Source organism: Ylistrum balloti, unplaced genomic scaffold (assembly GCF_031769215.1).
Source record: "Ylistrum balloti isolate Yb309-2 unplaced genomic scaffold, AGI_CSIRO_Ybal_v1 Utg370556, whole genome shotgun sequence".
Classification (NCBI taxonomy): Eukaryota; Metazoa; Mollusca; class Bivalvia; order Pectinida; family Pectinidae; genus Ylistrum; species Ylistrum balloti.
Genome location: NW_026782350.1, coordinates 613,392 through 632,055, shown reverse-complemented (window position 1 = coordinate 632,055; position 18,664 = coordinate 613,392). Strand labels below are relative to the sequence as shown.

Sequence of the window (18,664 nt, the reverse complement as noted above, 5' to 3'; positions counted from 1 at the left end):
ACCTCATCTGTTCTCGGACCGCTCTTCTGTTTTCGGACCTCTTCTGTTCTCGGACCTCTTCCGCTCTCGGACCTCTTCTGTTCTCGGACCTCTTCTGCTCTCGGACCTCTTCTGTTCTCGGACCACTTCTTCTCTCGGACCTCTTCTGTTCGCGGACCTCTTCTGTTCTCGGACCTCTTCTGTTTTCAGACCTTTTCTGTTTTCGGACCTCTTCTGTTCTCGGACCTCTTCCGCTCTCGGACCGCTCTTCTGTTCTCGGACCTTTTCTGTTTTCGGACCTCTTCTGTTCTCGGACCTCTTCCGCTCTCGGACCGCTCTTCTGTTCTCGGACCTCTTCTGTTCTCGTACCGCCTCCGCTCTCGTACCGCCTCTGTTCTCGGACCTCATCTGCTCTCAGATCTTTTCTGTTCTCGGATCTCTTCTGTTTTCGGACCTCTTCTGTTTTCGGACCGCTCTTCTGTTTTCGGACCGCTCTTCTGTTTTCGGACCGCTCTTCTGTTCGCGGACCTCTTCTGTTCTCGGACCTCTTCTGTTTTCGGACCGCTCTTCTGTTGGGGACCGCTCTTCTGTTCTCGGACCTCTTCTGTTCTCGGACCTCTTCCGCTCTCGGACCTCTTCTGTTCTCGGACCTCTTCTGTTCTCGGACCACTTCTGTTCTCGGACCTCTTCTGTTCTCGGACCTCTTCTGTTTTCGGACCTCTTCTGTTTTCGGACCGCTCTTCTGTTTTCGGACCGCTCTTCTGTTCGCGGACCTCTTCTGTTCTCGGACCTCTTCTGTTTTCGGACCGCTCTTCTGTTCTCGGACCTCTTCCGCTCTCGGACCTCTTCTGTTCTCGGACCTCTTCTGTTTTCGGACCTCTTCTGTTCTCGGACCGCTCTTCTGTTCTCGGACCTTTTCTGTTTTCGGACCTCTTCTGTTTTCGGACCGCTCTTCTGTTTTCGGACCGCTCTTCTGTTCGCGGACCTCTTCTGTTCTCGGACCTCTTCTGTTTTCGGACGCTCTTCTGTTCTCGGACCTCTTCTGTTCTCGGACCTCTCGGACCTCTTCTGTTCTCGGACCTCTTCTTCTCTCGGGCCGCTCTTCTGTTCGCGGACCTCTTCTGTTCTCGGACCTCTTCTGTTCTCGGACCACTTCTGAACGCGGACCACTTCCGTTTTCGGACCTCTTCTGTTCTCGTACCGCCTCTGTTCTCGGACCTTTCCTGTTCTCGTTCCGCCTTTGTTCTCGTGCCGCCTCTGTTCTTGGACCGCTTCTGTTCTTGGACCTCTTCTGTTCTCCTACCGCCTGTGTTCTCGGACCTCATCTGTTTTCGGACCTCTTCTGTTCTCGTACCGCCTCTATTCTCGGACCTTTCCTGTTCTCGTTCCGCCTCTGTTCTCGTGCCACCTCCGTTCTTGGACCGCTTCTGTTCTCGTACCGCCTCTGTTCTCGGACCTCATCTGTTCTCGGACCTCATCTGTTCTCAGACCTTTTCTGTTCTCGAACCTTTTCTGCTCTCGTTCCGCCTCTGTTCTCGTGCCACCTCCGTTCTCCGACCACTTCTGTTCTCGGACCTCTTCTGTTCTCGGACCTCTTCTGTTTTCGGACCTCATCTGTTCTCGGACTCATCTGCTCTCAGACCTTTTCTATTCTCAAACCTTTTCTGCTCTCGTACCGCCTCTGTTTTCGGACCTCTTCTGTTTTCGGACCTCTTCTGTTCTCGGACCTCTTCCGCTCTCGGACCTCTTCTGTTCTCGGACCTCTTCTGTTCTCGTACCACCTTTGTTCTCGGACCGCTCTTCTGTTCTCGGACCTCTTCTGTTCTCCGACCTCTTCTGTTCTTGTACCGCCTTTGTTCTCGGACCGCTCTTCTGTTCTCGGACCTCTTCTGTTCTCGGACCTCTTCTGTTCTCGGACCTCTTCTGTTCTCGGACCTCTTCTGTTCTCGGACCTCTTCTGTTCTCGTACCGCCTCTGTTCTTGGACCTCTTCTGTTCTCGGACCTCTTCTGTTCTCGGACCTCTTCTGTTCTCGTACCGCCTTTGTTCTCGGACCGCTCTTCTGTTCGCAGACCTCTTTTGTTCTCGGACCTCTTCTGTTCTCGGACCTCTTCCGCTCTCGGACCTCTTCTGTTCTCCGACCTCTTCTGTTCTCGTACCGCCTTTGTTCTCGGACCGCTCTTCTGTTCTCGGACCACTTCTGTTCTCGGACCTCTTCTGTTCTCGGACCTCTTCTGTTTTCGGACCTCTTCTGTTTTCGGACCGCTCTTCTGTTTTCGGACCGCTCTTCTGTTCGCGGACCTCTTCTGTTCTCGGACCTCTTCCGCTCTCGGACCTCTTCTGTTCTCGGACCTCTTCTGTTTTCGGACCGCTCTTCTGTTCGCGGACCGCTCTTCTGTTCGCGGACCGCTCTTCTGTTCTCGGACCTCTTCTGTTCTCGGACCTCTTCCGCTCTCGGACCTCTTCTGTTCTCGGACCTCTTCTGTTCTCGTACCGCCTTTGTTCTCGGACCGCGCTTCTGTTCTCGGACCACTTCTGTTCTCGGACCTCTTCTGTTTTCGGACCGCTCTTCTGTTCTCGGACCTCTTCTGTTTTCGGACCGCTCTTCTGTTTTCGGACCGCTCTTCTGTTCGCGGACCTCTTCTGTTCTCGGTCCTCTTCCGCTCTCGGACCTCTTCTGTTCTCGGACCTCTTCTGTTTTCGGACCGCTCTTCTGTTCGCGGACCGCTCTTCCGTTCTCGGACCTCTTCTGTTCTCGGACCTCTTCCGCTCTCGGACCTCTTCTGTTCTCGGACCTCTTCTGTTCTCGTACCGCCTTTGTTCTCGGACCGCTCTTCTGTTCTCGGACCACTTCTGTTCTCGGACCTCTTCTGTTCTCGGACCTCTTCTGTTTTCGGACCGCTCTTCTGTTTTCGGACCGCTCTTCTGTTCGCGGACCTCTTCTGTTCTCGGACCTCTTCTGTTTTCGGACCGCTCTTCTGTTCGCGGACCTCTTCTGTTCTCGGACCTCTTCTGTTTTCGGACCGCTCTTCTGTTCGCGGACCTCTTCTGTTCTCGGACCACTTCTGTTCTCGGACCTCTTCTGTTCTCGGACCTCTTCTGTTTTCGGACCGCTCTTCTGTTCGCGGACCTCTTCTGTTCACAGACCTTTTCTGTTCTCGGACCTCTTCTGTTCTCGGACCTCTTCTTTTCTCGGACCACTTCTGTACGCGGACCTCTTCTGAACGCGGACCACTTCTGTTCTCGGACCTTTTCTGTTCTCGGACCTCTTCTGAACGCGGACCACTTCTGAACGCGGACCACTTCTGTTAAAATTAAATTACATTTAATCCAAATTAATCAATTTTGACTTGCCTAGTTAACTAATTACATAACTATATTACTAAACTATGAACGCCGATTGTCACAAAAAGATAAAAATGATTATTTTAACAAAATAGGAAAGTACAAACCATGAACTACATACCAAAATACTGGAACAGTAAGTATACCTCCGACATTATTGCCTTTTAGGGTATCCTGTGATGAATATTGAATGTCTTCCTTATTAATAAGATAAGTTTATTTCTGGTTCAGTACTTGTCATAGTCCTCTTTACCAGACTCATTACAATACAGTATGAATACATAATACATACATGTATCCGGTACCGGTATCTAATTCTGGATTGTTGCTTTATAATTAAAGAAAAGTTCTTGGTTTTCCCAGTGATCATCTAGTCTGTTGTTCAATAAATTAACATTCCCAGCAGACAGGGGCGTTGTTTCCATAGAAAGATAAAGCCCGGGCTTACACATAAAAAAATCCGTGCATAGAGTATGTCGGACAAAATTACAAAACTAAGGTTGAAAATAAATATCAGGGGTTGAAGTTTGTTGTTAAAGAAATAAAAAAGTGTCTCAGAAAACGATTCAAAACATCTTTGAAATCATGAAATTCAGACCCCTCGCTTGGGCTTACACATTTCTGCTAGGCTTGCCCCGCCCTTGGCAGATACAACGTTTTCTGGTAGTTCATTCCAATTTTTTACTGTTCTGTTTGAAAATTTTTTTCTTAGCAAAGTTGGATCGTTTAGGAAATATTTTCTTTGAATGACCTCTGTGACTATGGCGATCCGAGGCATCTCTCCGTAATGTAATAGCATTAAAACATTCATTATCATAAATTTGACTTGTTATTTCATACAGCTCTATCATATCTCCCCTTATCCTCCTGAATGCCAGTGTTGGAAGCTTTAGTTTCTTTCCTTTATTCATTCCTTCATTCCCGGAAGACACTTGGTTGCTCTTCCGTCCATTTAAACTAATTTAGCTTATAGTTAGCTTTCTCTCTTACCCTAACCCTGACTAAAGATAGATACCCCCATTTTTGGCTTTGATGTGTATCATTCCAATTACTTGTTGAATGATAGTGGGCATAGGAGACTACCCTGTTACACTCCAAATCTTCATGTATACATGTGCCTTTCCTAATATATAACAAGCCCTAGCACACATACAAATCATGCCGACATGTCCTTGACTATATCTGTCTATTATAATTAGGACGTTAAATACAATATTTTACATGACCAATAGTTACCATACAATCTTCCAACAATATATTATACATCCCAATATCATCCATTATTCTTTCGACATTACGTTCTACATTGTCTACTAAGACGGTGATTTTAAATACCTAATACGGTACAGTTCTCACAATGGGACGTAGATATGTAGGTAAGGGTTGTAAAGTCGTCTTTATGAGACATTAAATCCAAGAAAACTGCTAAAAATATCAGACTTTCTCAGCACAATTGGTTTTTTGATTATTTTGAAAGCAGATGGCAATAATTTTACTGAAAATCAAGAGATTGGTAAGTGTGCTAAGTGTTTTAAGAATTATCAGAAAAGAAAGTCACAACCTGAAGGTCAACATTTTGGTGTTGATGATCAAATATGGTGAAATATCCAACCATTTTCCATAAAGGATCTATATTATGGATAGCCTTCCGACGCAAATGCACACTATGTATGAGCAGTTTCAATCTAAACTCGACCATATTGCCCAAGAGCGTAACACCCTAACGTTAAAATCTGCAGTGGTGAAAGAGAAATGTTGACTTCGCAGCTACCTTCCAGATCAAAGAAAATGATCTTTTGGAGATATCACATAGGCTATCAAAGCAGGAGTCTTCTTTTACTCTGCGTTTCTCCTCTCTGATGATACAGATTGTAAAACTTGGACTGGTTGGACAAGAACACAGTTTCTAAAAAGTCTTTCTTATTGTTCATCCTCTATTGGCACTGGTATTTACACTCAAACCACGTGGGTGCACTACTCTTGTTGTGGGTAAAAATGAAGACGGATGTCATGGTAACAGTGTATTTAGCATGTCAAAGTTCAGTATATCAAAAACATTCCATAGTAAAAACATCAGAAATAACCATTGTTCCTTTCAACTTTGGACGTGCACATCTTACCAGGAAAAATAATATGGAGCCTCCAGTGTGTTCTCAGAAGCATTTCTTAGCCAGCGGGCGACTGTCATACTTTACGGTACATTTATCGTTATTCCTAAGAATTCTGATCACAAACTCCAGAGAATCTCCTACTGTCGCCAGAAGGAGCGGAACTATTAGAAGTTCATGAGCAAATCCCTGCCTAGTGGTTACATTCTGGACACAATAGGACCTTTTTCTGGAAGCGATAATGATGCAAAGATTACAAAAGCCATCATGAATAGTCTCTACTGGCTATGAAAAAGATGCCAACGTCGTTGTTGATCGAGGGTTTAGGAATGTTTTGCCAGATTTGGAATCACGTGGTCTGATACAAATAAACCGTATTAGGGACCAGGAGAACCTACATATGAAATTTGAGAAACATCCATCCAGTACTTCTCAAGAAATAGCAATAACAAAAATTGTTTACGGACAGACGGACGGACCATGGACGTTGGGTGATTATAATAGCCATCATCATCAGATAAAAATAAACTTTTCAAAACTGAGAGTGAAAGAAGGGCTAACATTCGTTATCAATAAAGAAACTTTTTCAGTAATTTGCATCTACTGATTGTCCAGGATGTGGTCGCTCTTCTGAGTTTGAAACAATACGCCATTTTTGCTAGATGTCCCCTTTATAATGATGCGAGTGTTGATCTTTCTCGTTCTCTTAGTAATTATGCCAGTAACCATAACTTTATTATTTACACTTTTCTGTGATAAAATGATAAACAAACATCAGGATATTCATCCTTCAGTTGGAAAATCCAAGTATTTTAATTCATACATGTACGTATTCCAGAAAGTCACTATAGAGACTAATATCAAAAACAGACTTATAAAAGATATAGGCTGTAACCTTTATAATAGAGATTAAATTTAGCAGTTTTGTATATACTTGATTATGTGTGGATCCAGTTGAACATGGTTTAACCATTTATTTCCACTTTCTTACATCTTCCTGTATTTAAGCCACGTTTTCCTTTTGCTGCACACAACAGGTTATGCAATACCAAGTATACCTATGAGTTGTTTTACAAAGTTATGTTCTGCTCATAATTTGCACATCACGAACTTAAGTCTGTTTCGTATTTTACACTAATTAATTAATCAACACATTCCATATGCGTCATTTGATAAATAACATTTGACTGTATGTAGGATTAACCTGTTTGTGTGTGTGTTCATATATTATAGTGGTATCTGTAAATTGTGTTATCAAGTTCGAGTTACCTCCCTTTACTTGTTTAATCTGTAATATCGATATCCATATTATCAAGATCTACTCTAGCCACCGATGAAAATATGAGGCTTGCTTGTTACTCCATCCATTTGACTATAACAGCTTTTAATTCTATATAGGACCTTTGTCGACCTAAAGCTTCGCTCTAGAGTCAATTTATCTTTAGCACGGTGGTAGAAAGTCCGACTAGAGACCTGGAGGTCGGCGGTTCGAACCCAGATAGAAGAACATTATCATTTTCCTGTTACACATCTTATCTTATATAGACCAATAGAATCGTATGATAAAAACGGTCACGGTTCAGATGTAGACCAATAGAATCGTATGATAAAAACGGTCACGGTTCAGATGTAGACCAATAGAATCGTATGATAAAAACGGTCACCGTTCAGATGTAGACCAATAGAATCGTATGATAAAAACGGTTAAGGTTCAGATGTAGACCAATAGAATAGTATGATAAAAACGGTCACCGTTCAGATTTACACCAATAGAATCGTATGATAAAAACGGTCACCGTTCAGATTTACACCAATAGAATCGTATGATAAAAACGGTCACGGTTCAGATGTAGAACAATAGAATCGTATGATAAAAACGGTCACGGTTCAGATGTAGACCAATAGAATCGTATGATAAAAACGGTCACGGTTCAGATGTAGACCAATAGAATCGTATGATAAAAACGGTCACGGTTCAGATGTAGACCAATAGAATCGTATGATAAAAACGGTCACGGTTCAGATGTACGGTTCAGATGTAGACCAATAGAATCGTATGATAAAAACGGTCACGGTTCAGATGTAGACCAATAGAATCGTATGATAAAAACGGTCACGGTTCAGATGTAGACCAATAGAATTGTATGATAAAAACGGTCACCGTTCAGATGTAGAACAATAGAATTGTATGATAAAAACGGTCACGGTTCAGATGTAGACCAATAGAATCGTATGATAAAAACGGTCACGGTTCAGATGTAGACCAATAGAATCGTATGATAAAAACGGTCACGGTTCAGATGTAGACCAATAGAATCGTATGTTAAAAACGGTCACGGTTCAGATTTACACCAATAGAATCGTATGTTAAAAACGGTCACGGTTCAGATGTAGACCAATAGAATCGTATGATAAAAACGGTCACGGTTCAGATGTAGACCAATAGAATCGTATGATAAAAACGGTCACGGTTCAGATGTAGACCAATAGAATCGTATGATAAAAACGGTCACGGTTCAGATGTAGACCAATAGAATCGTATGATAAAAACGGTCACGGTTCAGATGTAGACCAATATAATCGTATGATAAAAACGGTCACGGTTCAGATGTAGACCAATAGAATCGTATGATAAAAACGGTCACGGTTCAGATGTAGACCAATAGAATCGTATGATAAAAACGGTCACGGTTCAGATGTAGACCAATAGAATCGTATGATAAAAACGGTCACGGTTCAGATGTAGACCAATAGAATCGTATGTTAAAAACGGTCACGGTTCAGATGTAGACCAATAGAATCGTATGATAAAAACGGTCACGGTTCAGATGTAGACCAATAGAATCGTATGATAAAAACGGTCACGGTTCAGATGTAGACCAATAGAATCGTATGATAAAAACGGTCACGGTTCAGATGTAGACCAATAGAATCGTATGATAAAAACGGTCACGGTTCAGATGTAGACCAATAGAATCGTATGATAAAAACGGTCACGGTTCAGATGTAGACCAATAGAATCGTATGATAAAAACGGTCACGGTTCAGATGTAGACCAATAGGATCGTATGATAAAAACGGTCACGGTTCAGATGTAGACCAATAGAATCGTATGATAAAAACGGTCACGGTTCAGATGTAGACCAATAGAATCGTATGATAAAAACGGTCACCGTTCAGATGTAGACCAATAGAATCGTATGATAAAAACGGTCACGGTTCATAGAATCGTATGATAAAAACGGCCACGGTTCAGATGTAGACTAATAGAATCGTATGATAAAAACGGTCACGGTTCAGATGTAGACCAATAGAATCGTATGATAAAAACGGTCACGGTTCAGATGTAGACCAATAGAATCGTATGATAAAAACGGTCACGGTTCAGATGTAGACTAATAGAATCGTATGATAAAAACGGTCACGGTTCAGATGTAGACCAATAGAATCGTATGATAAAAACGGTCACGGTTCAGATTCAATTCAATTCTTTTATTCCTCTTATTAAGAGATACAAAAAAAACTTTACAAAGTTATATATTTAATTATATGTTACAATTATGGTGTTTATTACAACTTCGTAAGTATCACCAACAGTCCTTATATATAACACTCAGTTATCAATTGTGCATACATTTATGCTGTGTGCGTAAGATTTTTATTGTCGAAGTACAGTTTGGAGGCATTTGAGATATATTTAGCACTGTCCGGATAAAATCCTTTAATGTCTATAACAGGTGCGTAAGTCTTGAAATCTTTACCTAAAAGTCGCCTGAAAAATTCTTAGTGGGGTAAAGTGTTCAAGTGATCAGTTAGCTCCTTGCCGTAATTTTCTATGATCGATATCATATAATCAATTCTGAGAAATTGTGTGACGTCACAGGTCGTCACTATGTGTAGTATCAAGTCAATGTATAAGGATCCACATTGCTGACATTGACCTTCAATCCACCTTGGAATAGTCGTCAAGACTTAGTTCGTGTATCGTACCGCGAAACTATCACGTGGAGGTTTTACTGGAATTGTCCACATGACCCGTAGTTCATAATGTTCACGTATTTCCTTAAATCGATGGAAATCAATATCTTTCTGCATTCGACTTTCAAGTTGTTCATTTACTGAATGAAGTGTGTCAGTTTTTACGTTCTTTTTCCACCTCGTTTTCAACGGGAATGTGACAGTGTCCAAATATATATCTAAATCGCTATTTAATTCATATTTTAGTAAAAGTTTATGTACGTCCGGAATAAATCCCGTCTGTCTTTCACCGTTGTAATCGCGAAACTGGTACAGTCTTCAAATTAAAATGTCTTTAGATAACATATATGAAGGTAGGCTAATGAGGGAGCACAGAAAACTTAGTTTCCGCTGTTCTATTACAGTTTCTGTTCTTATGAGACCTCGTAGAGACTCTGTTATGTCTGATCGGGTATATATTGGAAGGCACTGGGTTCTCTATCTAATGTTGAAATACGTGGAATTGCTATAAATCCTTTTTGGTAGGATTACACCAAAACTCTGATCCATACAACACGCTTGGAAGAACCACCTTCTTGTACAAATTTATAGTGGTTAACGGATTCGTTCTCCGGCAATCGGATCCCAATTTGGTGATCAGATTAAATGAATTCCTGCCCTTTGCGCATGCGTTCTGTATCGCTCCGGAGCACTTCAAATCTTCTGATAAAAGGATACCAACATGTTTACACGATTTTGATGTATTTAAATTATTGTCCATAAGTGTCCATGTTGTTTTAACGTTTTCATTTCGTCTTGTCCCAAATAAAATTACGGTGCTCTTTTCTGTATTGTACCGGAAGTGCATAGACTTTGCATATCCGGTACAGATGTCCAGCATTTTTTGAAGAGACGACGGGGAAATAGTGAGCAGCACTAAGTCATCTGCAAGCGCGGGGTTTCCACATTTTATATCCATTAGCATTGCTCCCTCATCATGGCTTTCTTCACCCTCAAAATACAGCGTATATTTTAAGACACTGTCTATGTATTCTCTACATATATCGGATAAAAGACATATATCTGGATTTTAATCGTCTTTAGGTGTCCTGCATTGGGTTAATAAGTACAAATCATACCAATCATTTTAGTGCTATCACACTGGAATATACTGCCAATTATACCCATACCAACAGCAGGACAACCTGGTTATTACTGAATGTCAGATACAGGGATAACATCGGGATAAAAAGTTGTTTAGAAAGAAAATTGTGAATTCCAGCGTTGTTTGTATTTTACGATCATGCAATGAGGACAACAAATTTAATCCTTACGCCCTTCGTGCAGGACAGCTGACTGGAAATACCTTTATCATCAGATCTTTGAAAAAAAATGTGATTCGGGGTAGAGACGAATGTCATAGTATTCTAGAATGAACCAATAGAAAATTATACGTTATTGTTCATATCTGACAATATGTTCACGTGCTATATATGAACGTGACCTGCGCTCTAACGTCTGTATGACATTCAATTAACCTGATACTTATTCTGGGTCAGAATATACACGTAATATGTATTCTAAAGTAATCAGAGATATATATAACTCCCAGTCTGATTTTTCATATTTTTTCAATCGTTTCGATTTTCATCTTTCGCTTTCATAATTCAGGCCCTCTGCATTAACGACTGGTCCTAGAATGACGAAACATTTAATTGGTGCAGTTTAATACATTGGTCGATTGGATGGAGAGGTAAATAGGGTAGGACGGAGTGATATCAATGTATTTTGTTACCACTTTATCAATCAATGAATCTTTTTATACAATGTATTGTGTCATCTCGGTTAATTGTGTAGTTATAAACGAGAGTTAAATCAGTGCATTAGTGAAGCGTGAAGCGTGAAGCGTGACCTTGTTTAGATGCCAACACCAAGCGGATCGATATTTTACTCATAATTCTTTCTGATGTTTTATTTTGTTACAAACGGATTTTTTTCATAATTCTACGTCATTGGCAGTTCATAAACTGGTAAAAGACAACTGATTTGGTCATACAATCATCAATATTGTTTTGATCAGTAAAAGAATTCCACGTTTAAATCTCTGCTAATTTTTTATATAATATATGAGAAAAAAAAAGTATAATTTCATTTTCACGTTTTCATGGAGAAACTAAAACAGAAAAAATCTGATTCCGGCAATGGTATTTATTGTACTTGATATTTGTAAAAAAACCATTAAACAAACTCTCCTCTATTCAGTTGTGTTGATTGTATCATACACTTAAATGCAAATTTTTATCGAAATCTAAAGATTTTTTTTTCATCAATCAGGTGGTCGCATTTAAGTTCAAAGTATATGTGCCCAGCTTAAGATCATGCTCACTCCTATGTAGTATAAATGAATTCGTCCTTCAGGTTTAGAAGAGAAAGAGTAAGTAAAACATTTTCCAATCTCCATTTCGTACAACATAAAGGGTATTCGAATGACAAAAACAAATATCTCTAGTCCCTATTAAACAGTATCAGTCATTGTTTCCGTGGAACCAATATTAGCATAACGACAGGCGGTACAACTTGACATGTTTGCCGTGCCTCATGTCACTTTTTTTAAATGTCTATTTTCATTTTGATATGATAACTTAAACTCTGCCATGTAACACAAGATATCAATGCAGTTTGAGCACAACCTTTTAAATATTTGATGTGTCGATATAGATATTCAATATTCCTGTTTACAGCTTCAATGTTCATTGTTCGCGTTGAATATACAATTGCGACCAATGTCGGTTGTCATGCTATAAATAAATTGATATTGTTAATGCTGTATCATTGTGATTCGCCTCCAGACCTAGACACGCTAGAATCAAATATTCTTTAAAAAATCATGGGTTTACATTGAATAATTACATTTTTAGGAATCATTTGTTTAATTCTCATTGGCAATAATTGAAATTTTGTTAGAAATATTGGGTTTTCAATGACAGTTCGATAAGTATATATTATATCTGGCTGACCCTACGGGCTGGTGGTACAAAAAGTGCTACTCCAAAACTGAATGTCATGGCGCCAGCGTCTCGCAATATCCTCTGTGTAGGGGGTCACGACTACTACAGAATACAGAACAAACATGTTTGGGTAGATCTGACTTTAATGCAATTGAAATCATTCAAAGTAGGTTAGAATTATTAACATAAGATGGCGGTTAATGTTATACATTTATAACATTTGCGTGATATGTTAAAAACAAAAAAGAAAAGAAGAAAAAAAAACAAGAAAACAGCAACATGTCAACTTCACTATAATCAAACTCAAATTCAATAAATCTAGAGCAAATTATGAAAAAAAAATTAAAAAATAAAATGGAAAGTCCTGCAAAATTATAATATATTTAAATGAATTTATTTTTGTCATATTCGACAGCTTATATAAAACTAAGGTGACTATGGTTGTTTAAAGAACTTTCCCTGGGTTATTCGTAATCAATATGACAAATTCTTACAACATACAACATAAAAGAGGAAAGCCCCGACTTATATCGAACCAAACGGTCTGAGATATATCGGTTTTGCGAGAGTGCCATCATGTTAACACAATGAATACACATCGATTTCCGAACAAACTTCCGGTTGCAAGATCCTTTCGGAAGACTTTCTTTCTGTGATCTGCTATTTCTGATACCTAATGTTCTTTTTTGGGGAACAAAAAAATATATTTAAATTCTATGAAAAAAAATTCTTATACATGACTTTATAATAGGTTTGGCCTTGTTGAGTGCTGTTACAATATTGTTTATATATACGCCGTTTTTATTGCTGTCGATAAAATAAAGTATCTAAATTCTTAAACTTCTCAATTTGGTGTGTTATCGTTCTGTCAAACGAACTAAAAATGGAAAGTACCAATTGTCACCGACATCCGGTCTCGAAAACATACTGATAAAACGGATGTTAAAGGCCCGACAGACCAAGGTTACAGATGTTTTGTGATGTCGGTGTAAGCCATTATTTTCTAATAGAAAGTTATGTCTTAAAACATAATGATTTTTCGTTTTACCTTTCTCAGATTGTCATTGACATATTTGTAAAGAATCCCCGAAGCCCATTATCTTTCCACATTGGTTACACCACGGACTTATATACGTGTATATAAGTCCGTGGTTACACCATAGGTTTGGGCTAAAAAATATATCGACATCGTCATTCATTTTAGCAACCCCATTAAGGTTGAAATCAGTGTAATTGAGTTGAATTGAGGGTGTGACGCATGTTTTTCATTCCATATGATAACTGTTACTTTCTTCTCTTCCACTTCCGGTTAATTTTGGAAGACATTTTCAGTATCAGTAGCTTTTACGACATGTGACGTTGATATATTGTAAGTTGCTGTGTCTACTTTACGACTTTGTAGGTAAAAAAAAAAGTGTCTTTCAGTCAAGAGATGGTTAAAGCGAGATAACTCTCGTTGAAATCAGGTCGAGTGGGCATCGATAATCTTGATTACAACCCTTTGTTATACAAAATCAATACTTGGGGAAATAAAAGGTTTATTCATTTGAATTATTTTACCATAACCCTCGTAATTACAAGGACCGTTACACATATCTCCCATAAACACCCACACAGTCGTAATTGATGGACAGGGTTGGATTAGAAGCGATACAGAACGTGATACAAACAGAACAATATTTGAATTTCTCTACATTAGTAGTGTTTGTAGGGCTGCCGCTTAGTGTTTTAAGAATTTAAAAAAAAAATTTAAAATCTTTGTGAAATTATCTGAGGACCGTACAGTATTATTATATCTATGAATTATCTTCCACTGAATTAAGAAGTAACGGAATGGTTACGGACAATTATGATGAAAATATTCCTGATACTATGTTTCAAGAATGAGATTGTGATATTACTAGAGAGAAAGTTATTATTGCTATTGGTAAGTTGAACACTGCTTAAGCGTGTGGTCATGATTTGTTAGTTAACGAATATTTTATTAAGGGTAAAGATGTGCTTTTGCCCTGTCTCGTTAAATTGTTTAATAATGTTTTTCAATCTGGAAACTATCCGAAGTCTTGGTCAATAGGTAATATAATACCTGTTTTTAAGAAAGGTGATAGGAACAATACTAATAGCTATAGAGGTATAACTTTAATAAGTTGTTTAGGTAAACTTTTTACATCAATTTTGAATAATAGGTTGATTGTTTTAGACACGGTGTATTCAAAACTGAGCGATGCTCAGTTTGGATTTAAGAAAAATATGTCAACGGTTGATGCTATATTTGTGCTACAGACTTTAATAAGCAAAACGCTGAAAAATAAGAAAAGGTTATATTGTTAAACTTATTAAAGAGGGTGTAGAAGGCAAAATGTTAGCTATAATACGTTCACGTTATAATGATGTTAAATGCTGTGTGAAATATAATAATAATAATATATCAGATTTCATCGATTGTAAGAATGGATTGTTTCAAGGGGAGAGTTTATCCCCGATAATGTTTTCTATGTATATTAATGACTGCAAGATGAGTTTTCTAACTAATGATTGTCCTGCGATTGAACTACAAACTATTAGTCTTTTGTTACTGATGTACGCAGATGATATGGTGCTTTTAGCTGAGACTGCAGAAGGGCTACAAAAAATGTTTTTAGTTTTTAGAAACGGTGGAAAATGAAGAAAAGAAGACAAATGGTTTTATAATGGATGTGCACTAGAAAATGTGGATGAATTTAAATATTTAGGTGTCTTATTAAATTTCAATGGAAAATTCAGAAAAACGGAAGAAAAAATTGCGGAACAGGGTAAGAAAGCGCTTGCTGCAGTATCAAATGTTTGTAAGAAAAATTATTTTAATATAGAGACACAACTTCATGTTTTTGATACATATGTAGCTAGTATTTTAACTTATGGATGTGAAGTCTGGGATTACATAAAGCACCGGACATTGAATATTTACATTTAAATTTTTGTAAAAAATTGTTAGGTGTAAAAAGAAGCACACCAAATTTTATGGTTTATTACGAGCTGGGTAGACTACCTTTGAGTTATGTTAGAAATTTAAGAATGTTTAAGTGTTGTTTAAAATAAGAAACTCTGATAATTGTATTTATGTATCTGCACACTACGACAAGAAACAACACAACAATGAGTATGAATGAAAAAGGCCACCCTTACAGAGAGGATGACTTTGTATTTATTTATGAAATTAAAAACATATCTTACAGTTACAAAAACCGTAAAATGACCAAAATATTATGTTTTTTTCAGTAGTTATAATCAAAAGCCAATGTGGGGTTAACAAGAAAACCGCCACAAAGACATGACAAAATGTCTTCCCCACAAAGGCATGGGTGGTTTGATTTTATAAGGAATTAATTATTTCAGATGGGATTAGGGTATATGTTGCACAATGGTAATCCGGTAGGTAGGGATATAGATGTTATTTAGTGTAGAATGTACGATACGTTTCAGCAAGAATGTGAAGAAAAGATTGAGACTTCTACAAAATGTACTTTGTATAAATATATATGTGATAGATTTTGTTTACAGAATTATTTGACCAAACCAATCGGTTGTAATTATTTGAAAGAAATATCTAAAATTCATATGTCTTCGCATAAGTTGAACATTGAGGTTAGTAATGTTGATCGTAATCAAAGGAAATGTACATTATGCAATAGTGGTGATGTTGAAGACGGATATCATTTTATAATAATTTGTGAATGAAGATCTGAGAAATCATTTTATCAAAACATATTATTTTAATAGACCAAGTATGTGTAGATTTATTCAATTATTGAGTACAAATAACAAGAAGGATCTATCAAATTTAGCTAAGTCTATTGCATTATGTAACAAAAAGCGTGAGCTCCAAGTGTGAATAATATGTCTCCCTGCACTTTAATTATTATGAAACAGAGAGTGGTATCTGTGTGTTATGGGTAAATGAAGGTTTGTGGGTAAGGGAGGGTGTGATATGGTGTGTGTGTGGTGGTGGTGTGTGTATGTGTGTGTGTGGTGGTGGTGTGTGTATGTGTGTGTGTGGTGGTGGTGTGTGTATGTGTGTGTGTGGTGGTGGTGTGTGTATGTGTGTGTGTGGTGGTGGTGTGTGTATGTGTGTGTGTGGTGGTGGTGTGTGTATGTGTGTGTGTGGTGGTGGTGTGTGTATGTGTGTGTGGTGGTGGTGTGTGTATGTGTGTGTGTGGTGGTGGTGTGTGTATGTGTGTGTGTGGTGGTGGTGTGTGTATGTGTGTGTGTGGTGGTGGTGTGTGTATGTGTGTGTGTGGTGGTGGTGTGTGTGTGTGGTGGTGGTGTGTGTGGTGGGGGTGGTGTGTGTGGTGTTGGTGGTGGCGTGTGTGTGGTGTGTGTATGTGTGTGTGTGGTGGTGGTGTGTGTATGTGTGTGGTGGTGGTGTGTGTGGTGGTGTGTGTGGTGGTGGTGTGTGTGTGTGTGGTGGTGGTGTGTGGTGATGGTGGTGTGTGTATGTGTGTGTGTGTGTGGTGGTGTGTGTATGTGTGTGTGTGGTGGTGGTGTGTGTATGTGTGTGTGTGGTGGTGGTGTGTGTATGTGTGTGTGTGGTGGTGGTGTGTGTATGTGTGTGTGTGGTGGTGGTGTGTGTATGTGTGTGTGTGAATTTTTGTTGTATATAGTTTGTTCGTTTACTGATGAACCAATTGGTTTAAAGTGATAAAGAACCTGAACCGATGACTACACGGTCACCTACATCTTATAACACAACCAGTAGAAGATTAGAGTGTGACGTTTTGATGACTGCACGGTCACCTTCATCTTATAACACAACCAGTAGAAGATTAGAGTGTGACGTTTTGATGACTGCACAGTCACCTTCATCTTATAACACAACCAGTAGAAGGTTAGAGTGTGACGTTTCGATGACTACACAGTCACCTTCATCTTATAACACAACCAGTAGAAGATTAGAGTGTGGCGTTTTGATGACTACACGGTCACCTTCATCTTATAACACAACCAGTAGAAGATTACCAAGGTTACCGTGACCTGCATTGCCTGACTGTACTAGGAAATCATTAGAAAAGCGACACGGTTAAGAATATACCAATAACCAAAATATTCTTTTAAAATTATATGAAAATTATGACACCTTACAACCAAGATTTTAACATTATTATTTTTTTCCAATCACATTCTTTGTTTTCTCCGCAACTCAGAAAGTTCATCATTACACATTACATGCATATAAATCAAATTTAACCAAAGCAGAAAATTTATCATTTCTTATACATATATATACAATTAAACATATAAAAAGTAGAAAGGTTGTCACTACATTTTACAAACATATAAATAAAATAAAACATAGTATTCTAAAGGATGTTTGACAGTCCAGCACATTGCTTATTATTATCAGTCCAGATAATTCATCCCAGGTGAAGAAGATGTGATGCTGCGTCGGCGTACTCCATGATGTTGATCCTCTGAGTCTGGAATCGCTCCTTAAGGTGGGCCAGTCTGGTGTCGATGCTTCGACATCTCTTCGCACGTGGTCTTGTTGCTTCTCCTGCATCACGCTGCATCCTGTTGATTTCGTTGGCGACTTGAATCTCCCGGAACACTTTGATGGTGTTAATGTTGGGGTGTGAGTGGTGTACCTTCTTCTTCAGCATGCCAGGCTTCTAGATGGTTGGTGGTGCGAGGTCCCTCTTTGGTGAAGTGGTTCCAGATACGGCGGTCTCCCTCAATCCACTGTGTAACGACATAGTATGTAAAGGGCGTAGTGTCCAAGAGTAAGTCAACATCTTCCAGTTCCTCCAGCGCGTTGAACCAAACATCCTCAACTCTTTCCATTGGTACCAAAGGCAGCCAGGCGAACTAGTCTTTTGATGACGTCGTTCTCTCTGAAAAGTTGCTGAAGTCCAGTTTGCTGGGCTTTCCTCCAAATGCACTGGGTAACGTGGAAAAAACATCCTTTGATGGTCACACCTGGGAACACTTGGCGTAGGGCGTTGTGAGCTGCTGTCTCGAAGTCAACAAAGGCTAATGTAGGACGTAGAGGGAGGTTGAAGTCAGTCCTGGTTCTCTTCAGTGGCTTCCTTCACAGTTTGATAATGATGAAGTCTGATTTCCCCCACATAAAAATAATCCTTGTGGCCTGGGATACCTGCTCATCATCAGCTTGCATTATCATAATGATTATGCGCGTACATGGAACATTGTTCACTATCTGGTAACAGCACTATCATCACCACTTCTGAGATCATCTTATAATTGTTTGTATTTGAGGTCGATGGCTTGGGTA

General features: G+C 39.2%; 1 protein-coding gene across 1 annotated transcript; it reads right to left on the bottom strand.

The window, feature by feature from the left end:
• Positions 1–383: 383 nt before the first annotated feature.
• LOC132556251 (trichohyalin-like) lies at positions 384–18,213 on the bottom strand. The gene is made up of 4 exons (XM_060220636.1): positions 18,018–18,213; positions 2,158–3,283; positions 1,656–2,122; positions 384–1,423 (listed from the first exon to the last, which is right to left on the bottom strand). The coding sequence occupies exons 1-4, from the start codon at positions 18,211–18,213 to the stop codon at positions 384–386; spliced, it is 2,829 nt and encodes a 942-aa protein (XP_060076619.1).
• Between the last annotated feature and the right edge of the window lie 451 nt (positions 18,214–18,664).

Coding starts and splice junctions, on each gene's coding strand:
- LOC132556251 (XM_060220636.1), bottom strand. CDS start 18,213: ATGGAAAGAGTTGAGGATGTTTGGTTCAACGCGCTGGAGGAACTGGAA. Junction 3,284..18,017: donor CTGGCATGCTGAAGAAGAAG/GTACACCACTCA, acceptor TAATTTTAACAG/AAGTGGTCCGCGTTCAGAAG. Junction 1,424..1,655: donor GAGGTCCGAAAACAGAGGCG/GTACGAGAGCAG, acceptor GTCCGAGAACAG/AGGCGGTACGAGAACAGAAG.